At 38.0% G+C, this 22,586-nt stretch overlaps 1 protein-coding gene across 1 annotated transcript in view; it reads left to right on the forward strand.

The window, feature by feature from the left end:
* PROSER1 (proline and serine rich 1) overlaps positions 1-22,586 on the forward strand; it is a 28,604-nt gene that overhangs the window by 1,175 nt on the left and 4,843 nt on the right. Inside the window, exons 2-10 of the mRNA XM_022574709.3 lie at positions 2,985-3,050; positions 5,378-5,446; positions 7,412-7,506; positions 8,496-8,589; positions 10,413-10,523; positions 12,425-12,508; positions 13,887-13,965; positions 14,572-14,667; positions 19,117-19,161. Coding sequence (XP_022430417.2) covers positions 2,985-3,050; positions 5,378-5,446; positions 7,412-7,506; positions 8,496-8,589; positions 10,413-10,523; positions 12,425-12,508; positions 13,887-13,965; positions 14,572-14,667; positions 19,117-19,161 — 739 coding nt within the window. The remainder of the gene's footprint in view (positions 1-2,984; positions 3,051-5,377; positions 5,447-7,411; positions 7,507-8,495; positions 8,590-10,412; positions 10,524-12,424; positions 12,509-13,886; positions 13,966-14,571; positions 14,668-19,116; positions 19,162-22,586) is intronic.

Here is a 22,586-nt window from a genome sequence, read left to right on the forward strand (position 1 = left end):
CTGTGAGCTACGAATTCTCGTGATTGATTCTCTTTGAGGGACTGCGTGCAGATTGTGTAAAATACGGGCTTAAGGATTGCAAAACTGGTTGGAATTTTAACGTGTAGAGTAGGAGTTTAAATCTTGATATATTTCACGATACAAATAGAAATTATGTTAACGCTAAACTTCTTGAGAATCAGTGCGGTGTTGCGGATATTATATTCAGAGCCCCTGGTTCCGAAACCCGCTACAAATCTTTAATAGCGCTGTAGTTTCGGATAAGTGATTTTAATATTTCTGAACCGATTTCCTCGTTAGTAACGTAAGTGTGAGTGAAAACTAGAGATAATAGCGTAGGGAGTTTCTTTAACGGTAGTTATTATTACAGGTTTTTAAAATCTGAGTATAAGCGGACTATATTTGTTGCCTGTGCCGGACAAAATTAGTGTCCTAATAAGTGTGGCATTAAGTTTAAAGTCATTCTTAGGAATGGGCTTCAAACACTCGCATTTCAAAACTTTTTTCTCCTGCTTTCAAGTTTTTGCTTCATTTTGAAGCTGTTGTTCATAGCCTACCTCCCAGAATGAACCAGACAGCAAAAAATTTGGCATGTACCCTTGAGCCTAACACTATTTCAAGTGCAAAAAGTTTACAAAGTTAAACCTGGAAGAACTGACTAACCATTCTTATGCTAATACAGGGTCCTTTGCTTAGAATTTCCGGGCAATTATCTCGCCATTTTCATATCTTTAAGACCCTTGTTGACGCGAAAAGACTTGTTACCTTGTGCTCTGGTGATTATTTATTTCAGCTTACGAAGTTATTAATAAAATTGCTTGCATGCTGTTTTTCTTCATTCTCTGTAAAGCAAAATGTTTGTTTTCTTTCATCCTTTTTAAAGCTTTTTTCTTCGTCAAATTTGAGTGTTAGGTTAAATTTACATTTGTAAGGATTGAGTGTTCTTTTTTTGAATTTCTGCTTTTGCAAACACAATTTGTCCAATGAAAATTTTCAATAAAACATTAGCTTGATAATTATATGCTTAGAATTTGCCAGAATTTGTTCATGAGCTGATGTTAAACTACAGTTTATGAGAAAATAATTTGTTCGGATAGACCAGTTGATTTCTACCTTTGGAAGCTGTAGAGTGTTGGTTTGCATATTCTCTCCCTTCTAAACTCTGGGAAGATGACATAGTAATTACTAATGAGGGGAATAGGAAATTTTCCAGAGATTAAAGTCAAATACATAGCAACTTAAGTCCTTATTTCTGGTCTGTAATCAAAATACATCTTTTGCTGTCTATGCCAAATAATTAGATACATCAACATAGTATTAGGCTATTAAAATGGGATGAATATATAAGCATATCTAGGTATGTGAATTACTGTTGGCTTTTTAAAAATTGCTCTCAGACTTTGTAAATGTAAGTCGGTTTAAACCAGGTAGTATCTTTCTGAATGTCACCGTTACGTCTGTAGGTAATACTGGCTGTCACAACTGTCATTTAAAACAAAGCCATGTAAGAAGACACTAGAAAAAGAAATAGGAGGGGAGAAGAAAGGAGGGGGAAAAGCAATATTTAATTTGCTTTTGAAGAAGGGGGTAATAATAATAATAATCATTTATTATTGAGCACTTAACTGAGTGTGTCTATTCTAAGCACTTTCTCCATGCGTTATTTGATTAGATCCTCCTAACAACCCTCATTTTACAGAGGTCAGATCTAATATCTGTGAGGTTAACCAGCCAGCTCAAAGTTACGCACCTGGTGAGGGAGGAGAGCACTGTTCAAAGTTGGGTAGTCTGACTACTGAGTGCCATGGTGTTGTGCCTGGGGATACAGCTGGGCCTCTCAGGTGCTGATCAAAAAATTAAGACATGACTTGGCATCAACACAATCCAGGATTTGGGCCAGAAACTTGCTTTTGATTGTGTCCAATAATGGCAATAATACTCGAACTCCCAAGAGTACATTATCCAGAATACCATTCCCTCCCCTTTTTCAGTGAAAATTCAGCTACTGAGCTCCCTGGATGTGTTTCTCTGTTGACTGGTCGTAGTATTTTCTCTTAGCAGAATGATGCATGTGAAAAGTACAAATATGATTGTTTTGTAGTGAATGCAAAGGGATTAGTTGATTTTTCTTTTTATGGAGTGTAACTGACCTACAACACTGTCCGTGTTTCTGTATACTAGAAAATGACCACTACAATATGTCTAGTTACCGTCTGTCACCATACAAAGGGGATTAGTGGATTTTTAACGAGTAGTTGTTACCAAATTTTGATAGTCTGGTGTTTCCATCTGTAAGCTTATCATATAGTTGCAAGGAGATCATACATGATTTCGTTCGGCGCTAGATAGTGCTGGGTCAAGGCCATCGACTTCTCTCTGAACTTCCCTATTATGTGTCACATCTACTCTCGACTGTTTTAATCCTTACAGTAACTGAGGTGGGTAGTGATTGGTGAGGAGGCTCTCAGGGCAATTAAAATGCCTTTCAGAGGCCACACTGCCAGTTTAGTGTCAGGCGCACAGATTAGCTCCTGGGTTCACATCCCTGTAGAAATACTGAGAGCCTGGACTAGACCATGTCTTATCCATGTTTCTCTATCACTTAGCACATATAGGTGTGCAATAAATAATTATCTGATGAATGAGTGATGGGTAGTATGTTTAACCTTAAAAATGACGGCTTGTTGAATTTTGGATGCTTTAAAACTACAATTACTTTTCCAGGAATACTTAATTTCTATTAATGTCGAATCATATCTCTCACAATTCTGTTCCCTTCCTTTGTAGGAGTGAGTAGGGAGGCCCAGGGGCTTTTCCGGCTGTCTCAGTGTATCCCTTACAGCATGGAACTTGGGAAGATAGAATGTCACATCACCATGGTGACTTTATCGGCCTCCTTGTGCCAGGGCTGTTTGAGTTGCTTAGGCAGCTTTGATATATGCATATGATTACATATATTCATTCTGGTTTTTTATGTTTTTTAGGCTGTTTTGACAGAGTACAAATTAAAAGCAATTGAATATGTGCACGGATATTTCTCCAGTGAACAGGTATTCCTTTATTTGTTTAAGCAACAGCATTTTTTTTGTTCTTTTTTTTTTCACACTGATGTTCTGATTAGTGTCTTTATTTACCTGCTGGTCAAGTTCAGAATTGCTTTTACTTTGTTGCTGTGTTTATTCAGGAACTTCAGAAGCTTTCAGTTTTAGCAGAAAACTTTACATGATTTATAGTTGGGATAGTTTATAAACATACCCACTTTCACCACGAAATCATATGCTAACATGATTTTAAAATGCAGTGTCTGAAGAAAGCAGTTCAAAGTGTTTATATTCTGGGCACAGTATCATATGTTGTAAACTTCTAATGGTAAACATACCCAAAATTGTACAGTATTTATGAGTCAGTAATTGCAAAATTCTCTACATTTTATAAAACTTGAACAAATGGTGATATATGTTCTTACATGAAGCCACTATGTAAAAATTTTAGCAAATAAGAAAAAAAATAGCGTCTAATAAGTAGTTTCTGTAACTGCCAGAAGACTGATACTTTCAGTGTGGTAGTTTAGTGGGGACTTTCACCCAACTTCAGGGGGAGTTTGCTGATTTTGAAAAACAGGTTTGCACGTATATACACACACACATATGCAGAGAAAGCCGGATTTCCAAGAGATACTTGGAAAATACTTGATAGAGAAATAGACCAGAAATGGAAATGTACATCTGAAGAACAGAAAAGGTTGGGAACGTGAGTAGGGTAGACAGTGGATGAATCTATAGATTGAGTTAGTAAATGCTCCAGCTTTTCATCTGTTTCTCAAGACTTTCAAAACTTGAATAACTTTAAGCCTGTAGTTCTGCCTACTGAATTCCTCAAAGCTGCTTTGTGACTGGCACGTGTTGCTGCCTATTTAATGAGGGTTTTGCAGCTATCCCATTACTTTTCAGAATTGCCTTATGCTTTTTTAAAAATTTAAATATTTCAGAGAAAGATTTATAATTTCACACAGCTGATAGCTTTTCTTTCCTTCTCTTTTGTGTTTCTGTGTATATATGTGAAATTTTGTAGATAACTTCCTACTGTGGAAATTTAATGACTTTGCTAAAAATTTAATTACTTTGCTAAAGTTATTAAAAATTTTATCAAGCTACTTTCTAAGTGTGACCTTCTAAGCTTATTATAATGATTATTATAATATAATAATCATACATGATAAGTTATAAAGTTTTATGGTTGGTAAAGTCCCAGGTAGCATTTACTGTATATAGTAAAAACATTATTCTCATAAGAGTAAGGGCATACACTCTTAGAAAATTGTGTAGAAAGTACCCACAATACTTGTTTGCTATTTATGTATCTCTCATTAAGGAGTGAAAAGTGTTTTTACTCTTCTTCACAGACCACACCAGTTCCTAACATTAACCTCGCTTTGTGGAATAATTGAAGCCTTAACACATTTTTAGGAGCTCACAGTAAAATAATTCATTAACCCAGATTTTATTACCCTCTCGTCTTGAGTCTTTTTTTCCCCTTTTGGGGTGTCCTTAGAGGCTGTGAACACAGGTGGTGGTGACCACGCAGAGACTTCAGTGTTGTGATTGTGGTGTCTGCTCACCTCTTCCTGGCTGTTGCACAGTATCTCCCTCGTTCACTTGAACTTCACTGGTGGTAGTGGGAGAGAGCCTGGCTGGCTGTGCTCTCAAAATGACTTACCATTTAGAAGCTGCTGGCGTGATTCAGGGTGATTCTTACATTTTTAGGGAATAGATCTGTGGTCTAAGTAAGAGTAGTATGCCCTCCAGATGTGAGTTAAAGAGTAGAAGTTAGTGAACCTGCACTAAACCACACCACTGAACACCCTTTTGTGATTGATTAAAACTGTTATTCTCCGCTAAATGTTTTGAAACTTTCCATTCATACTGTATCTTTATATTCCTACGTGATGTTTTTATCTCCATCTAGTACTTTTCCAGCTTTCCTTTTTTTCAGGTACTTTCTTCTTCCTGTACCTTATACTTTCCTTTATTCTAGACCAATGCTGTCCAAGACTTTCTGTGATGGTGGAAATGCGCTCTCTCTCTGCAGTAACCATCATGGTACCTACCAGCTTCATATGGCTGTTGAGCGCTTAAAATATGGCTTGTGCCAGTAAGGAACTGAGTTTTTGATTTGGTTTGATTTCAGTTGATTTAAATTTCAGTAGCTGCACTTGGCTGCTCCATCAGCCCAGTCTGAACTCTGGTGTCATGCTTATGCCTCATCCCTGGGGCCTAGGCGGCACACTTTGAATAGTAATTCAAAGTACTGAAATACATCTTGGAGAAATGTTTGCAAACACATTGTCATTAGAGCTAAATTAGTTCTTTGCTTTCAGGTGGTTGATTTACTGAGATATTTCTCCTGGGCTGAGCCTCAGTTGAAGGCAATGAAAGCATTACAGCATGTAAGTATTTTTCCTTAGAATGTAAAATTTAACTATTTTGAATTCTCCCCTAATTTTCTCTAATTCATCTCAAGTTGTAATTTGTTTCCATTAGATATGCTAAATTTCATTATACTTTGATTATTCAAAATAACTATGTTAAAAAATTAAAACTTGTAAATTTAAATCGTATGTACTGTACTGTTAAATTGTACAGGGTCCTACTTGGCAGATTGGAGTAGAAAATATTTATAAGCAAGCAAAACAGGGCTTGAATTCTTAAGTATTTTTATTTACTTTTATTTTTGTATATCTTCACCCTCTTGTATTTAGTCTTAGAAGAATAGTCAGACTGGTTTATACTTACATTTTTTAGACCAACACTGTCCAAATTAACTTTCAGCGATAATGGAAATGTTTTATATCAGCTCTATCCACTATGGTAACCACTGGCTACCTGTGGCTTTTGTGCACTTAAAGCATGTCATCTGTCTGAGGAAGGGTATTTTTAAGGTATTATTTAATTTCAGTTTAAACAGGCACATGTGTCTAGTGGCGACTTACTATATGGATAGCACAGCTCTAGAGCCTAGATTAACAGAGGCATCAAAGTCAAACAGGACCTGGCTGTATAGGAAGATTTTCCTGGGAGTATCAGGCATTGATCGCTTTAAGGAAATCTACAATCCTTAGCTTCCTAAACTAATTTGCCTAAGAAAGTGCTGGGTCTGTTAGTGCTTCTTCTCTTTAACAATAGCTTTTTTTCTGCTTTACCAAAAAAAAAAAAAAAAAAAAAAAAAAGGTTGTCTCACCCATCAGCTAGGGGTGAAAATCTTTCTCTAAGGACCAAAGAGACAATGCACTATCCTGAGAGGGAGAGCAAAATGGAGCTTCCGTAAGAAATACTGATGGGGACCTTGCCTTATTTTATCAGGACAGCAAACTCATGACAAAGCTCTTAGGCTGACTTGCCTGTCCACCTACCTTAGAATTAAAAATCAGAGGTGAGAAGGCTGCACAGGCACACCATAGTGCACTTATAGACAGAGTAAGTCTGATTTGGCTGTTTTCCTACTGAAGACTGACTGACAGGTTCTGTTATGGACATTTTCAGAAAGTAAATGAACTAGATCAGTAGTTCCAAGGTTTTCAGAAATATGTAATAAACTTACATATAAGGAAATCTATCTTTTGCAGGTACGTAAAACTTCTGGTAAAATTTTTAGATGTCAATTTAAAAACACGCAATGGGGTATATGGTTTTACCAGTTCTTTCGGTGGTACAGGAGTTAAAGTGTTTGAAAACCACTTTTGTTGATCAGTTAATTCTACCTGGTCTCCTTATCCTGACTTTGCTTTTGAATTTCCTGCACTGTTAACATACATTTATAAATTACCTGCTTTTCAAAGATATAGGTATCCTAGGCAAATAAATTATGTAACAGTCCACACAATCTTGGATTGTCACAGTGCACGTTAACAAGGCTCTTAAGAAAGTTCAGTAAAGAAACCTGTTTAACCCATCTTTCCTCTAATGATGTCATTGGAGTACCTTTCTTTAATAACACTATTCAGTGCCATGGACTTCACTAGGAAGTTCTGATTGTGGTGTACCTAGCACTCTAACTGAGGAATATAATTTTTTTCTAACTTCTCGAGCAGCGTGTCTCCCATAGTTGTAAATATCCCTTTTTATATAGCCTTTCTGAGGAAAGTAGAGCATCTAAATTTTTTTTTCCATAGATGAACATATTGAGAAATGTGGATAAGAAGGAGCACATAGGAGAACTTAGCTCTTCAATTAAAGTAGTTAGTTGAAAAGCCTAATTTTAATTCACACAGTTGTTAGGACTTACTTTTGATTAAGCAGTTTTCATCTCAAATATTTATATTAAGAACATTTAATTACACTCCCCCCAAAAGGCAGTTTCTTGCATGAAAATTTCTCATGTTGAAAAAATTTCTCATTATTTTTTATATTAATAGAAAATGGTGGCTGTTCACCCAGCAGAAGTGGTCAATATACTCAACTGTTTCACCTTCAGTAAAGACAAGCTAGTTGCTCTTGAACTGCTAGCTTCGTAAGTACTTCTTTCTTTTTACTTCATTGGAGAAAAATTTGGAAGACTTTTTAAACGCTTTTTAACTCATTAGTGTATGTTAATGTATCAGAATTATGTTAGTAAATGGAACTCTAATAAAACTATGCAAGCATAGAGCTGAATTCTTATATCTAAGTATCTAGTGTGCTTATTACACATGGTTATAACTTATAAAATAGTGGGGCTTATCGAGTTTAATTATTTCAGTTTGTCTGCATTTCGGTGACTTGCTTTGCATTCCCACTCTGAATAACGTGAAAGGCTTGGTGATAAAGCCAGAGGACTTATAGTTGGATGGCTTCTTCCACGTTCTGACAACGTGTATTTTTTTTGACTTAATATATACTTACTCTTTCTGGATCTTATTTTCCTCATTTGTGAGAATAAGGATCTCATCTACTTAGTAGGGATGTGAACTTTACACACTGTAAGATGTGTGAAAGCACCCAGCACGACATTTGAGAAAGGATTGTGATGAATGTAAGAGAAAAGGAACCTACTCTCCTATAATGTAAGAGTCTAGAAGTTGCTGTTTATTTACAGCATATGCATTTTTAAGTCCCTTATATATTTGTAAATGACCCCAAAAAGCACAAAAATTGAAATGAAGCATAAGGTTAAACTTCATTTTTAGATCAACCATGATTTTTAGGCATTTAGCACATGGGTTTGTTCTGTTGCCAGTAGCTCTCCTGACACTCATTGAGAGGGTATATTTGCAAGAATCTCAAAATAGTGATTTTTATTTGAAGTATTACTTTGTTACTTTCAGGTAGCCAGATAAATGTCAGTTCAGTTATTATATTTACCATCTTCATATAAACATGTTATTTACATTCACCAATTAAAACTAAATAATCATACTTTCCTCATTATGTCATGGGGAAAAGCTTACTCAGATATATCTATGTATTAAATATGTGTGTCCAGCTTCTTAAATGAAAAGCTAAATTGTATTTGCTTGGTAGAAACATTGTTGATGCACAGAATTCTCGTCCCATTGAAGATCTGTTCAGGATAAATATGTCTGAGAAGAAACGGTGCAAGAGAGTGCTTGAACAGGTAATTTCCTCAAGATTGCTCTATAAATGGTATGTTGGTTTTTCTGAATGCTGATGAAGAAAACAGTACAGTCTTATTCCTATGTTAACTTTGTTGAATAACCTGAGTGCTGTTATGGGTTAAGAATGACACCCCAGCAGTCTTTAGGGCCGGGGGGGACACTGGTGAATGAAGAGACGGCTTGAGAGTGAGAAGCCAGCCCTCAGCGTGAGCCTCATGGGGTGTTTATTCTCGGCCCCTTGGTAGCTCTGCCATGGCTCCAAGCTTTTGTCTTTCATTTTATGTATTTAGGAACTTGACTGTTTAAATTCGCTTTGTCATTGGGCTTATTTTCATCAAATTCATAAAAGATGAGTAACAAAGCAAGATTGCAGTTTTTTAATTTAAAATCTGTAAGAGTGGGGGAAGTAGTACTTGTCCAAGCCTAGAAAACTTGATTCGTCATTTAAGGTAGTTATTTCTTAGGATTGTGATGGTTGGAAACTGAATTAGTGATTAGAAACCTGCTTGAGGAAGGCATGGACTGCTCCCCTAGGAGCTGCAGCTCAATCGTATTTAATCCTCACGCCCTCCACGAAGCGCAGGAGAGTGGAGAACTTGCCTTAGTCATAAGTTATTGTAGCAAAAGCAAGATCTGAGCCCACGTTTCTTTACTTTAATAACTTCATCGAGTTTTTTGACTAAATTCTTTAAGGCATTAAGCATTTACTACTGTAGTTTTCTTCCTTATGAAGCATTCTGATCATGTGACTTTGCCATCTCAGAAATAATCTGGGCCTGAGTCTTCTGTGGAATAGGTCCTTTAATCAATGTAAATTAGTACTTTTCTGAAAGGCAAACTTGCAGAGCCTTTAAAATGTTCGTACCTTTTGACCCCAAAATTCTATTTTTAGGAATTTATACTAAGGAAATAAATAGAAACATACACATTCATATATAAGGGCACTCACCCTGGTACTATTTATAATAGCCAAAAATTGAGATGATTTTTAGGGTTGGCATGTTTAGTACGGGGCTGGATTATATAGCTAATAATATCATATATACCTATAAAATACAGCATATGTATATTTACTTGATATTCTTATACAGTATAGGTCCATTAGAATATATGTCACCTATTACAGTGCTTTTCATTCCTTTAATAAATATTTATTGAGCACTAATTCAGTATGTGTTAGGCACCATTTCAGAAGCTGGGGACACAATAATAAATAAGCTAGACCAAGATCTCATCCTTCAGTGTATCTCATAATTATGTAACATTATGTTGAACACTGGTACCCAGAGAACTCTTACTTTTTCATCAGTATAGCTCTTTGGACACCCAGTGTCCCATGTTGTTGTTTGTGTTTTATCCACTAAGTTATGTAAACTTCTTCAGAGTGGAGACCATGTCTCTTTCATGGCTGTGCTCTCTTTGCCTTACCTGTAATGTGAGCTTGGTGTTTATTGAGTTGGACAGTGTTATTTCTTGGTCGTTGGAGAAATGAAACATATCAAATAGTAAGTGGACTTCTTTGCACACAATTTACAAAATCCATTGTGAAGATATCTTTGTATAGGAGTCTATTATCTGTGACATTAAAAACATTATTACCATTTAAATAATTCCATTAAATGAAGTGATTTTTACTTATTAATTTTGGTCATGTTCACCAGTGGAAGTGCTGATTGATGTATGAACAGATTGAATGTGATGCTGTTCCTTAATTCATGTTATTTAGCAGGGCTTCCCAACATCCAGAATACTTAATTTGTGAGTTTATTTGATTTTTTTTTTTTTTTTTTTTTTAACCACCCTCTTCTTTGTCATTTTACAGGCTTTCAAGGCGGGCTGCAAAGCTCCCCATGCTATGATATCTTCTTGTGGAACAATCCCAGGAAATCCATATCCCAAAGGAAAACCTAGTCGCATAAATGGAATTTTCCCAGTAAGTATACTTTTGTGGCTATATACAAGACCTCTTCATATGAAATTGAGCATAGTTAATGATATTTAAAGAAAATGCCAGTTGATGACGTGTCTACAAAGGAAAGGGATTTTGCTATGTCAGCAACGTAGTTCATAGATTCACTACTGAATGAAAGTTCATACATAAGCTGTATTAAACTATTTGCGTAAAATGTAGAGAAGAACAAGCCAAATGGAAAAGAGGATGATTTGGTTTTATTTTTCCAAGTATTTTAGAAGCACTGATTTACATGTAGTAAAGGAGTATTTCTCAAATTCTCGGTTTTCTGCAGACAGTTTCACAGTTAAGTGTGTTTGGGAAACTGAATGCAGCGTCTCCTTCCTGGAGAATCATGTTGCATAATAAAGGCTCGGAGAAGTCCCGTAAGAAATACACTTGTTTTTGTATCATCCAGTGTTCCTCAGAATTCTTTGTGAAATAATTTTTTCATAGAATGGTATATTTTTATTGCAGTGTGACAAATAACCTTAGAACTTAGTGGATTGAAACAGTAAACATTTAGTATCTCATGCAGTTTCTATGTATCAGGAATCTAGGAAAGGCTTAGCTTGGTTCTGGCTCAGGGTTTCTCATGAGGCTGTAGTCATCTGATGGCTTGGTTGAAACACAAGCCTAGCTTCCGAGGTGGCTCACTCACATGCCTGGCGAATTAGTGTTGTTGTTGGCAGGGGGTCTTTGTTCCTTGCCATAAGGACTTTTCCTTAGTGCTGCTTGAGTACCTCCTGACATGGCAGCTGACTTCCACCAGAGCAGATCGTCCCGGAGAAGGCCAGCGGAAGCTGTGTTTTCTCTTATCACTCAGACTTGGGAGTCAACGGCCATCATTTCTGGAATATCCTGTTTTTTATACACGTTAGTCCTGTATAAAAGGACTGGAGGGCTGCACAAGGGCAGTAGGAGCTGAGGGTCACTGGGGGCCACCTTGGAAGCTGGCTTCCATACTAGTATGTACCATTTAAAACACATGCTATCGGGGGGACACGTTGTAATAGGGTGTCAACTTATTTTGATCTGTTAATTACAGCAGACTTGAATGAGGTTGGTATAAGCTATCACACTTACTGCTTATAGAAAACACCATTTTTTATTATTTTCAACTGTAATACAAGAACTCTTTTTGATTCTTTGAGCGTTACATACTGTAACACTGGAGGTCTGTCTCTGGCTGTTCCTGTTGCACAGAGAAAAAATTAGAATGTACTTTTTTTTCTTTTTAATAAAATTATTTATTTTTATTTATTTTTATTTTTGGCTGTGTTGGGTCTTCATTGCTGCACGTGGGCTTTCTCTAGTTGTGGCGAGCGGGGGCTACCCTTCGTTGCGGTGCACAGGCGTCTCATTGTGGTGGCTTCTCTTTGCTGTGGAGCACAGGCTCTAGGTGCGCGGTCTTCAGTAGTTGTGGCATGCGAGCTCAGTCGTTGTGGCTCGTGGGCTCTAGAGCGCAGGCTCAGTAGTTGTGGCTCATGGGCTTAGTTGCTCCGCAGTACGTGGGATCTTCCCGGACCAGGGCTCCAACCCGTGTCCCCTGCATTGGCAGGCAGATTCTTAACCACTGCACCACCAGGGAAGCCCAAAAAAATTAGAACATACTTTATCCTCTTCTGTCATCTCCATGTGTATTGTGTGTTTCCTTCTACCTCTGTACGTGTTATGAGGGTTCTGTGGCAGAGGAGGGTCGAGGACTTTGTCAGCATCAGGCAGCCGGGGCAGGATTGGGTTTGCAATTCAAGTCCTTAATCTCCTGCCAAGTTACATCCTTTTCTGTGTAATACAGTGGATGTCTTGTTCTGTTTTTGCTTTTGGGTTTGTTTGGGTTTTTTTAAGTCTCAATTATCTTTCCTTTTTCTTTCTTTTAATAGGGAACCCCTTTGAAGAAAGATGGTGAAGAGTGTACCAACGAAGGCAAAGGAATAGCTGCACGGATTCTTGGACCGTCCAAACCAGTATGTTTAGAAAATAAATGATGGAACAAGTCTTAACTCTTACATTTAGTTTTCTGTCTGTTCAAGGCATAAGTTTCATTTTTGTGTTGTGAAGCTTAAAGTATACTAGAAACTCTAGGAAAGGGAATGGCCTAGGGAAATATAGTAAACTTGTTTAACAGTGTTAAGGGCCCTATTGAAGTTTAATATCTTATTTTAAAGGTAGACCAGATGAACTGTTTTTACTTTTTGCTGCAGCCACATTCAGCTGTTTGCTTGGACATGTGGAGTGCGGAGAGTTCACTTTAACGAAGGCTGTGGTTTGGTGGCTGAATTAGCATTAGTGTTAGTGAAGTAAGAATGGAGCTAGGAGGTGGAGATTATTTTCAAGGGAGTGGTTAGAATGATTGATTGGAATATGAACTGAACAGGAGAAGAGAAGCCCGTGGGTTGAAGGATTGTTGGAGTTGACGTACTGGAGGCCTCCACACAGCCACTCTGCAGTCCCGCCTGCCCACCTGCCAAGAACTCCAGTGGCAGTTGTTTATAGCAAGGTAGTCACAGATCATAGCCCTCGTGCAGGACTAGTACCTCATCCAGGGCTGCCGTTAATGAGCACTAGAGAGAGTCTGGGTCCCTAACCACCAGTGGATCCCCTCTGCTGCAGGAGCGTGAGTGCCAGCCGCCTCGAGTGGGTGTGCGTGCTCTAGCATCCTCTCTCTCTGTCTGTCTTTCTCTCTCTCTCTCTCTGTAGTTAAAAGTACAGCATGTGGCCTATCTTTGGATACCTCCGGTTCTCTGGAGATCAACCCTTTGAATGTTCCTTGTTACTTACATAAGTTCTATCAACTCTAAAATGAAAGATTTGTGGATTTCAAAAGGCAAAAAGACTAAGTTACTGAATTCATAATTCCAGTCTACGTTCTACTAGAGTTGTCAGAACGCCAGATGCTAAAGGAAGTAGTGCTTTTTTCTTCCAAAAGGAGAAAAGAGGGTAAGAATGATAAGATGAATTCTCAGGAGGATGTTGGAAGTTCTTGAGTAGCTGTTCCATAGGAGGAGATAGGAATTCTTGGATTAATATAGACTGGGTCAGAGAAGAATCTGCTGTTTAGGATAAGGTTTGGCCCTTTGCTGGAGATGATTTACAACTGAAATTAAAAAATAAACACCTCCACAGCCGTCTTTGGCAGGATCTATCTTTGGAATTTAATAGGAACCACATTTATTAAAGCCATTTTCCTCACTTGTACCATGTATTAGTGCAGTGGCATTTGATATGCTGGGGCATTTTTGGCCTCTTAGGCCTAAACGTTTTGAAAGACAAGTTGTAGTTTGTTTTGCCAGGAGACGGCTTACTTGATTTTCTCCTAACTGCTGTACTTTCCCCCTCATTTAGCCTCCTTCAACATACAATCCACATAAACCCGTTCCTTATCCGATACCTCCATGCCGGCCGCATGCAACTATTGCACCAAGTAAGGCGCTCTTTCAGACTTTACTTTTTTTTCTTTTTGCTCTTTATTAAGTTGAAAGTAAATGTTGATATATGTACTTTGGAAATCTGGAGCACTTATGAAATATGCTGTCATGAGCTTTATTTTGCCGTGTGTCTTGGTCTGCAACAATGGAGAAGACAGAGTTTATTTAGGATATTTTCCTTTTGATAAATTAATTGTATATTACTTCTCATCATTAATTATTTTTATGGGTTTTTGCTTATGGGTAAATGATCTTGAATCCCTTTTTGATAGTTGGTATTCAGAGGCATCATTAATGCATTTAACTTAAAAAGGCCGAGTGTGTCTGCTTGACAGAAAAGGCAGATAATTTAAATCTGGCCGGTTCTGCCCACCATGCCCTGCAGTGAGTTATGTCTGGAGTGAGCCTGCAGTGGGAAATAGAAGTCTCTGGTTGTCTCATTTGATCTCACTTTTCACTCAACCATAGACCCAAGCCTCTGTGTAAAATGCAACTGTACTATATAACAGTTTTAGAAATAAATGAGATAGCTGCGTCAATACAGTTTGAACTCAGAATGATGCTAAATTTTATATTTTTTTTCTATTATCTTTTTATTTTAGGTGCTTATAACAATGCAGGTCTGGTACCATTAGCCAATGTCATAGCTCCAGGTGTGCCCCCGCCACCTCCATATACTCCTAATCCAGTAGCAGCAGGTAAAATCATGTCGTTACGGGGTATTAAAAGTCAATAACTTGTACATGGTACACTTGGAGGGGGCAGTTGTGGGATGCGGTGGTGTCCTAACAGGGAGCACAGCCCCGGAGCATGATGATGGATCTGAGTGCAACATACAGGTTCCACTAAAGCAGCCTCGGCCCACATGTGTGAACACGAGCAGGTTGTAGAAACAAGAACCATTCTTCATGAGCAGGAAACTGACAGGCTGTGGAAAAGCATCACCGACTTAATGCATGTCGCCATTTGGGCACATTCTGTCTGCCGTGGCAAGGAAAGGCTTGTAAGAAGGTGCTCAGAAGGGCTGGACCTCCCCAGCATATTCCAGTTCAGCCTTTTTCTTTGGGCCCATTGGGAATACGGGATACGGAGTGTAAATATTTTTCTCTATCTTGTCAAATTGTTTTCCAAAAAGACTGCACCTGTTTATACCTACCAGTGAAGGTATGTGAGCATAGGGTTTCTTCACCCCCTTTCAAAATGGGGTATTATCAGTTTGGGGCTTTTTTTTTTCTTTTTTACTCTTGCCAATCTGATAAGGCTGATTTAGCTGCTTTCTCCTTTTGTCTGTCTTTTACAAAAGTTTAATTTTTATTTCGATCAGTTATTGTTTATTTGACTCTCCTGAATTTTATGTCTTGTTTAGGAAACCCTTTCCCATTTCAACATTGTGACATCTACATTCTCTAATTACTATTGTAGTGATTCTTTTTAAATGTAGAGCTTTTCATTCACTTGCCATTTATTTCTGTATATGTGTAGGGTAGGGATAGAACTTAAAGTAAGTTCTGTGTTAATTTAATTCTGCCCTTCCCAGAGACTCAAAGTTACTTTCTAGTGTTTAATAAATTCTTTTTTTCTAGCCAGAGTGGCTCCGTTGTTTGCAGCTGAGTACTCTGACTAAAGTTGCAGAACATTTTTTCCAAAATTTGTCATTTTATTTCTTGCCCTTGTTTATGGTACCTCTTGCCCTTAGAGTTTTACATTTTTGCATAGACAGATAGAGGCTGTGAAAGAAAAGCTGGAACCGAGTTACCTTAGTTTAGAAATTCTTAACCCTAGGTAGTCCAGGTAATTTAGGCCTTGTAAGATTCCTACTCCCTCTAGAATTTATTTTCACATAGGGGTGAAATAGAGGTTCATCTTAATTTTTTTTGCAGATGGTAGTCAGTCCATTCGTGCCAGCAGTCTTTATTAACTAATCTGTTTTCCCTGGTGATTTGAAATAATACATTTATCTTAAGTTTTCATTTACACACATGGCTCTGTTCTGGGTTGTTTTGTTTTTTTTGCAGTACGTGGGCCTCTCACTGCTGTGGCCTCTCCCGTTGCGGAGCACAGGCTCCGGATGCGCAGGCTCAGCGGCCATGGCTCACGGGCCCAGCCGCTCCGCGGCATGTGGGATCCTCCCGGACCGGGACACGAACCCGTGCCCCCTGCATCGGCAGGCGGACTCTCAACCGCTGCGCCACCAGGGAAGCCCTGTTTGGGTTCTTTATTCTGTTCCAATCTAGTGACTTTATGTTGTGATGATACCATATTGTTTTGATTAGCAGATTTATAGTATATTCTAACATCTGATAAGGCTAGCTTTCTCTCACTATATTTTCATACTTTTCTTATCCATTTTTGGAAATTGGTTCTTCCATCTGAACTTTAAGGTCATTTTATGCAGTTAAAAAGAGTTGAGGGCTTCCCTGGTGGCACAGTGGTTGGGAGTCCGCCTGCCGATGCAGGGGACGCAGGTTCGTGCGCCGGTCTGGGAAGATCCCACATGCCGCAGAGCGGCTGGGCCCGTGAGCCATGGCCGCTGAGCCTGCGCATCCGGAGCCTGTGCTCCACAACAGGAGAGGCCACAACAGTGAAAGGCCCGCGTACCGCAAAAAAAAAAAAAAAAAAAAAAAAAAGAGTTGAATTTATAGTTACATAGTAATCTGGGGATAATTGACATTTTTACGATATTAAGTTTTACCATTCAATCATATGTATGGCTTTAAATCCTGTCAAATGGTAGTGTTTTTCCCCCAGGCCTTGTAAGAAGTTTTTTTTGTTTTTGCTTTTTAATTGAGTTATAGTTGATTTACAATGTTGTGTTAATTTCTGCTTCTTTCAAGAAGATTTTGTTTTCTTCATACAGCTTCTTTGCCTTAGGTTTGTGTCTCGGGATTTTAGAGGGTTTGTTTTTGTTTGTTTTTGTTACAGTTATAAATGGATATTTCATTTCTAGGTACTTACTACTGATTCCCTATTATACTTTTTTTTTCTGGAAAGTCTCTTGAATTTTCTGGATATAAAATGTCAGCTGACTTACACTTTACTATAACTTCTTTCCCTCTGGCCTTATTGGGACCCTTATTGGGTCCTCCTTTTCGTTTTCATTTTTCAAAAGTGTTTTGCCTGTATATTTTCAAATTTCTTTTTTTTAGGGTTTTGTTCATTTGGCTTTGTTTAGTTGTTTTGTAAATTATATATAGCTGGAATCTGAGTTTTTAAACCAGTGGGGAAGAGACTTAATAGGAATTTCTGATAATCATAAAAATTACATGTTTGTTCTTAGGCCTTCCATTTTAATTTTGTACTCATCATTATTCTTTTTTCCTAGTTTTAATTTTCTTTATTTTTGTTTACTTGGATTAAATTGCTTTTTAATTTTTTAACAACTTTTGTTTCCTTGCCCCTACCCAAGCTTAGAATTTCTGTCTTTAATATCACTAGTGACTGCCTTCATATTCTTAATGGTTGTCAGTGTACAGAAATTAAAAACAGCTGTCCTACGTTCCACGATTGGCTTCCTTACTCCCTCTCCTTTTTCATCAATTTGTGTATTTTGATGGACTACTATACATTTTTCTTTCTGTGCCTCTGAACTCATGGCTTCTTAACTGTTTCTCCTATGATGCCCTGTCCTCATATACTCATTCTAATTTTCATCTAGTAGAAAATTTCTCTAAGTAGCTTTTTCAAAAAGGGTGCATGTGTAGGGTTGTAGATGAGAAACCCAATTCCCGTTTTCTTTTCTTTATTAGAACTGTAGTCTCTTTCTATAAGCTTACAAAGAAAATATTCCTTATCTTCAGAGTTCATAAATGTCTTTAATCTTGGAGTTCAGATATTTTGCCAGGATACCTAGGTGTGGATCTTATCGTTGATCTTTCCTGGAACTCTTTAAGCCCTGTGGATATGAAAACTCAAGTCTTTAAAGCTTAGGAAAATTTTGTTCTTATATTTCTTTAATTAATGCTTCTTCATCTGTTCTTTTTTTTCTCCTAATACTCTTCTTTTGCACTGTATTTATTTTAAGTCTCTCAGCTATTCATTTATGATACTTTTTTTTGTATTTTTGCCATTTTAAATGGAATTTTTGTTTATTTTCAACTAAGTAATTTAGCTTTCAGCAATGTTATTTCTAATCTTCATCATTCTTTGCATTTATTAATTTGGAGTTAGATTTTTATATCTAAAGTCTTCATCTCTGCTTGCAGTTTTTTCTTGCAGTATTTTATATATATATGTTCTTAATCTGCATTACAGGATTTTAAAGTTCTTTTTCTTTCTTTCATGGACTCTCCGTTGATAGACACCATCTGTTCAGTCGTTTATTTATACTAAGTCCCTTATACAAGCTGTGATCATTTTTGCTCACCATGTCAGGGCTTGGGGGTTCCCTTTGCACCTTATGCCTGTCACACTGTTGGTTTCTTGGGCAGTTATTGTCAAGCCATGCGAGGTCATTTTTTTCCATTGGCATCTTTGACCTGTTTGGTTAGACAGGTCCTTTCCCGTGGGAGTGGGGAGGAGTGTGCTTTAGGTTTTCGGTCTCACAGGATTCAAGCCAGCCTCAACTAGGGTAGTTCTCCCTGACACCTCCTAGCGTAGGGTCTTTTCCAGAGCTGAGTACAGCAGGTAGGCAGAGCCACTTTCCTTCAGTTTGCTTTGTGATCCACATGGCTCGTGATTCGGGCTCCTCAGACGGCAGTAGATTCTGCCCTCAGCATCCACCTTCCACTTGCAGGCCTCCTCCCTGTTGTAGGCACTGGTGCCCAGCAGTGACTGTCGGCCTAGCCAGTGACAGTGGTTCGTCACTGCCCTCTTGCTGCACCTTCTCCTAGATGGCACACTCAGGCCATCATCTTTCCCCAAAGTTTTCTTGAATATATCTGTAAAGTAACAGTGTTTGCTTAAAGCCTGCTAAGATAAGGAGAAATGGTGGGAATCAGTTGCTCATCATCCTAGCAACCTTCATACAGTTACTATGATTTTTGTTCATTTTCTTTCTTTTTCTATAGGCATATGTTGTTTTCCTAACACAGTATACATACATATCCTGGATTTTTCTTTTTTTGACCCCAGTCTCTGATTATTATGATGGTGAATAATTTGTTTAAAGCTTGAAATCAACTTTTATTTATTTATTTATTTTCATATAGAGAATGAAGACCTTTCCAATCAGTCAAAACCTACACAGAATCCAGGTAAGTACCAAATTTGATCCAGAGATAACTGATGTCTGTCCTGGCTGCCTGCTCTGTTATTCACTGAGATCAGTTTGAGTTGAGTGTATTTGTAATCTTTATGCTTTAGGGAAAGTTCCTGGTTAAAAATTTTAACTAATTGATACTTGCTGAAAGTGGCTAATAGCAGTACATTTTATACATACAACATGAAATGCACATACTCACTGGATTTAAAAATAACCATATGCCTTTGTATCCTGTTTGTAAAACTTTCAAGCAATCAAAGTGCTAGGTGGCATTATATCTGCATTCACTTTATATTATGTGATATTTGAAGCCTCATTTTTTATATAAACAATTTCTTTTTCATAAAAACCCTTTTTGACAAATGTTATGTCAGATATACCTTTTAGACTTGATTATTTCAATAAGTATTTGGGGTAGTGTAATTTAATATAAGAAAAGAAGAAATAATTTAATTTAAGGAAAGAAGACAGGGCACCAGAGCAGAAAGTGGAATTGGAAGAGGAAGGTGAGACGTGGCCCCTGGTGCCTGCAGGTGGCAGCAGCACTGTATCAGTTTATTCTCCCCCTAGTAGAAGATACGCGTGGTCAGGAAAGAGGTGCTTTCTGCTGTGAGACAAAACCTGGACCAGTTCCTGTGTAGCAAATTAGCACATGAATCTAATCGTTATGGTGCATGGTTAGGAGTCTCGGTGGGAGAATTCCATTCCCTAAGAATGTGCCGAAACAGTGCTTTTTAGCTGGTAGATTCTAAGGAGGTAGCATAGCAGGGTGGCAAGGACACTGAGATGTCAGGACATATAGTTTTTGGTCCTGGCTCTGGCACCACCCAGCTTTGTAACCTTGAGCAGCTTATGTAGCTTCTATGAAAAAGAGATTAAGGAAACTTCAGCCTTTATGCTCAGCTTCATTAGAAGATTTGTTTCTGGGCTTCCCTGGTGGCGCAGTGGTTGAGAGTCCGCCTGCCGATGCAGGGGACGCGGGTTCTTGCCCCGGTCCGGGAAGATCCCACATGCCGCGGAGCGGCTGGGCCCCTGAGCCATGGCTGCTGAGCCTGCACGTCCGGAGCCTGTGCTCCGCAACGGGAGAGGCCACAACAGTGAGAGGCCCGCGTACCGGGAAAAAAAAAAGAAAAAAAAAAGATTTGTTTCTGAGGAGAAGCAGCAGATTAAGTGTCATAAGTTATTCCTTTGTCATTCCTTTGTTAGGAATAACACACTTTGTTTTCCTTTGCTGTTACATTAGCATGATTAAGATTTCTTTTTTCCTTTTTGAACCATATTAAGAAACAAAAATAAATACCAACTAGTATAATGCTTAAGTGCAAGGGTCTCATAGACCTGGGTTCAAATCTTGGTTCTACCACTTCATAGCTGCATGACCTTTTTATCATCATTGTCATCGTCATCGTTACTGTGATAAGGTCTCACTTAATGAGATCTGCCCTCTTAACAAATTGTTATGTACATAATACAGTATTGTTAACTGTAGGCACAATGTTGTATAGCTGATCTCTAGAACTTATGCATCTTGCATAACAAACTTTATATCCTTTGAACACCACTTAATAGCTGCGTGATCTTTTAACAGGTTGCTTAATCACATCAAGGCTGAGGTTGCCCATCTATAAAATGGGGGTGTTAGTGCCTATCTCGGGGGGTGGGGGTTACGTGAGGACAGATGAAATGACAGGTGTAAGTACTTAGCACAGGACCTAACACATAGTGTTTTATGGTTAACAACCAAATTAGATGACAGGAAAGTGATATTTCTCCTGGTATGGTTTTGAGGAATTCATTTTTGTTGTGTTTCATTGTAACTGCAGGCACTGTGATTAATAGTACATCGCTTTTGTGTTATTATATGAAAAGATCTCCAACAGAGGCCGCTATAAAGAACACTGTGGGACAGCTTGGTTTTACCTTGCCATCTGTCATTAACTACATGGTCCTCAGCATGAAGTTAAATAAGACAGTGAATTCTCAAATGTTTCCCAACCGAATGTTTCCCAACCAATGTTAACCTAAATAATTTTTTGATACATTATTTACACACACAAAACTGGGCATATATTCCTTGTGCTTCTAATTCTTGTAAAACAAATTGAATACAAACAAAGATACAAGTCCATTTTCATATATACTCTAAATTTAAATTGATAGCAATCTTTCTTGATACTAAATTAACTGCTTATGACATGACTGTGGTATGAACTACAGATCTTTTGAGTTTGACGTTTATATATTTATATATTACTATTTGTCAATTCTCCTATCGTATTTATTTTCTAAAACAGCTGTAAAATTTGTTGAGCCCAAGGCGGCACCCTTTGGCCATCACTTAGTACAAATGAATTATGTAGAGGTGGGTTTCCTCTGTTCTTTTCCTATGGTCCCTTCTCCACCCACGATTAACACAGTGCACTACTTCATTGACCATGTGAGCTTCCTTATGTCCAGAGTCTTTATTTTGCATAGATTTAAAAATTTAAGTCTTAGTCCGTGAAAATGTCTTTCAGTTGATTATCCCTGCAAAAGGAATATTCTGTTTACAGCTGAACAGACTCTGATGTGAGTATAGCAGTATAGCATTCCATTTGGCACCAGCAAGATCATCAGAGGCCAACGCTTTCATTAAACTGATTCAGGGAGGAAACCCAGATCATCCCCAAAATGCTTGTATGATTTGTAGAGTTTATCGGAATGAAAGTATTGTAGCAAACTCTAGAAGTCTTGAGAATAAGTCTTTGGGTGGGTTTGAGGACTGTAGTTGAAGTAATCATGATATATCTAGTGCAGCAAACACTTATTAAATAACACACAGATGTCATGCGCTGGGCTAGGCATGAAGACTCAAAGATGAATTAGTCAAGGCCTTTGCTGCTAAAGGGGCTCCTAGGACCAGCCAAGTAAAGTTAGAGGTTAAGATATGTAGAGGAGTCAATATGAGAGAATGCTTGGGGGAAAAACTGGATAGATTGATCATCTGGAATATTAAATTCAACTCACAGAGTGGCAACCAGGCATACTGGAGAGATGGCCTGAATCCTAGATGGCCTTGTATGCCTCTAAAAATGATGAAATGATGTCCTGAAAGCTCTTAAGAGGGGAAATGACTTGTATTATTACTCTAGACAAGTGGTTTGAGAGAATTAAAAGTACACCAACGCTAATCACAATTAAAGTAAATTCTTTGAATTTTTTAAAGAAAAAAATGGGAAACTGAAAGGAAAGTTTATTTGCTCACTTGTCAAGGCTTCCTCACTGTGAATTGGAAGGCTATTCTGAGCAGAGTCTAGAACTCAGCTGGATCTAACTGAGGCTCCCTGGTGAAAATCAGGGTGATGGAATCCAGCAATGTAGACATTGCAATAGCCTAGTATACCTGTCATTGATTTTCTCTGACATTTGTTAAATATT

The sequence above is a fragment of the Delphinapterus leucas genome, chromosome 18, assembly GCF_059928025.1.
Source record: "Delphinapterus leucas isolate spDelLeu-1000000601 "Yukka" chromosome 18, BTC_Dleu_Yukka2, whole genome shotgun sequence".
NCBI classification, from domain to species: domain Eukaryota; kingdom Metazoa; phylum Chordata; class Mammalia; order Artiodactyla; family Monodontidae; genus Delphinapterus; species Delphinapterus leucas.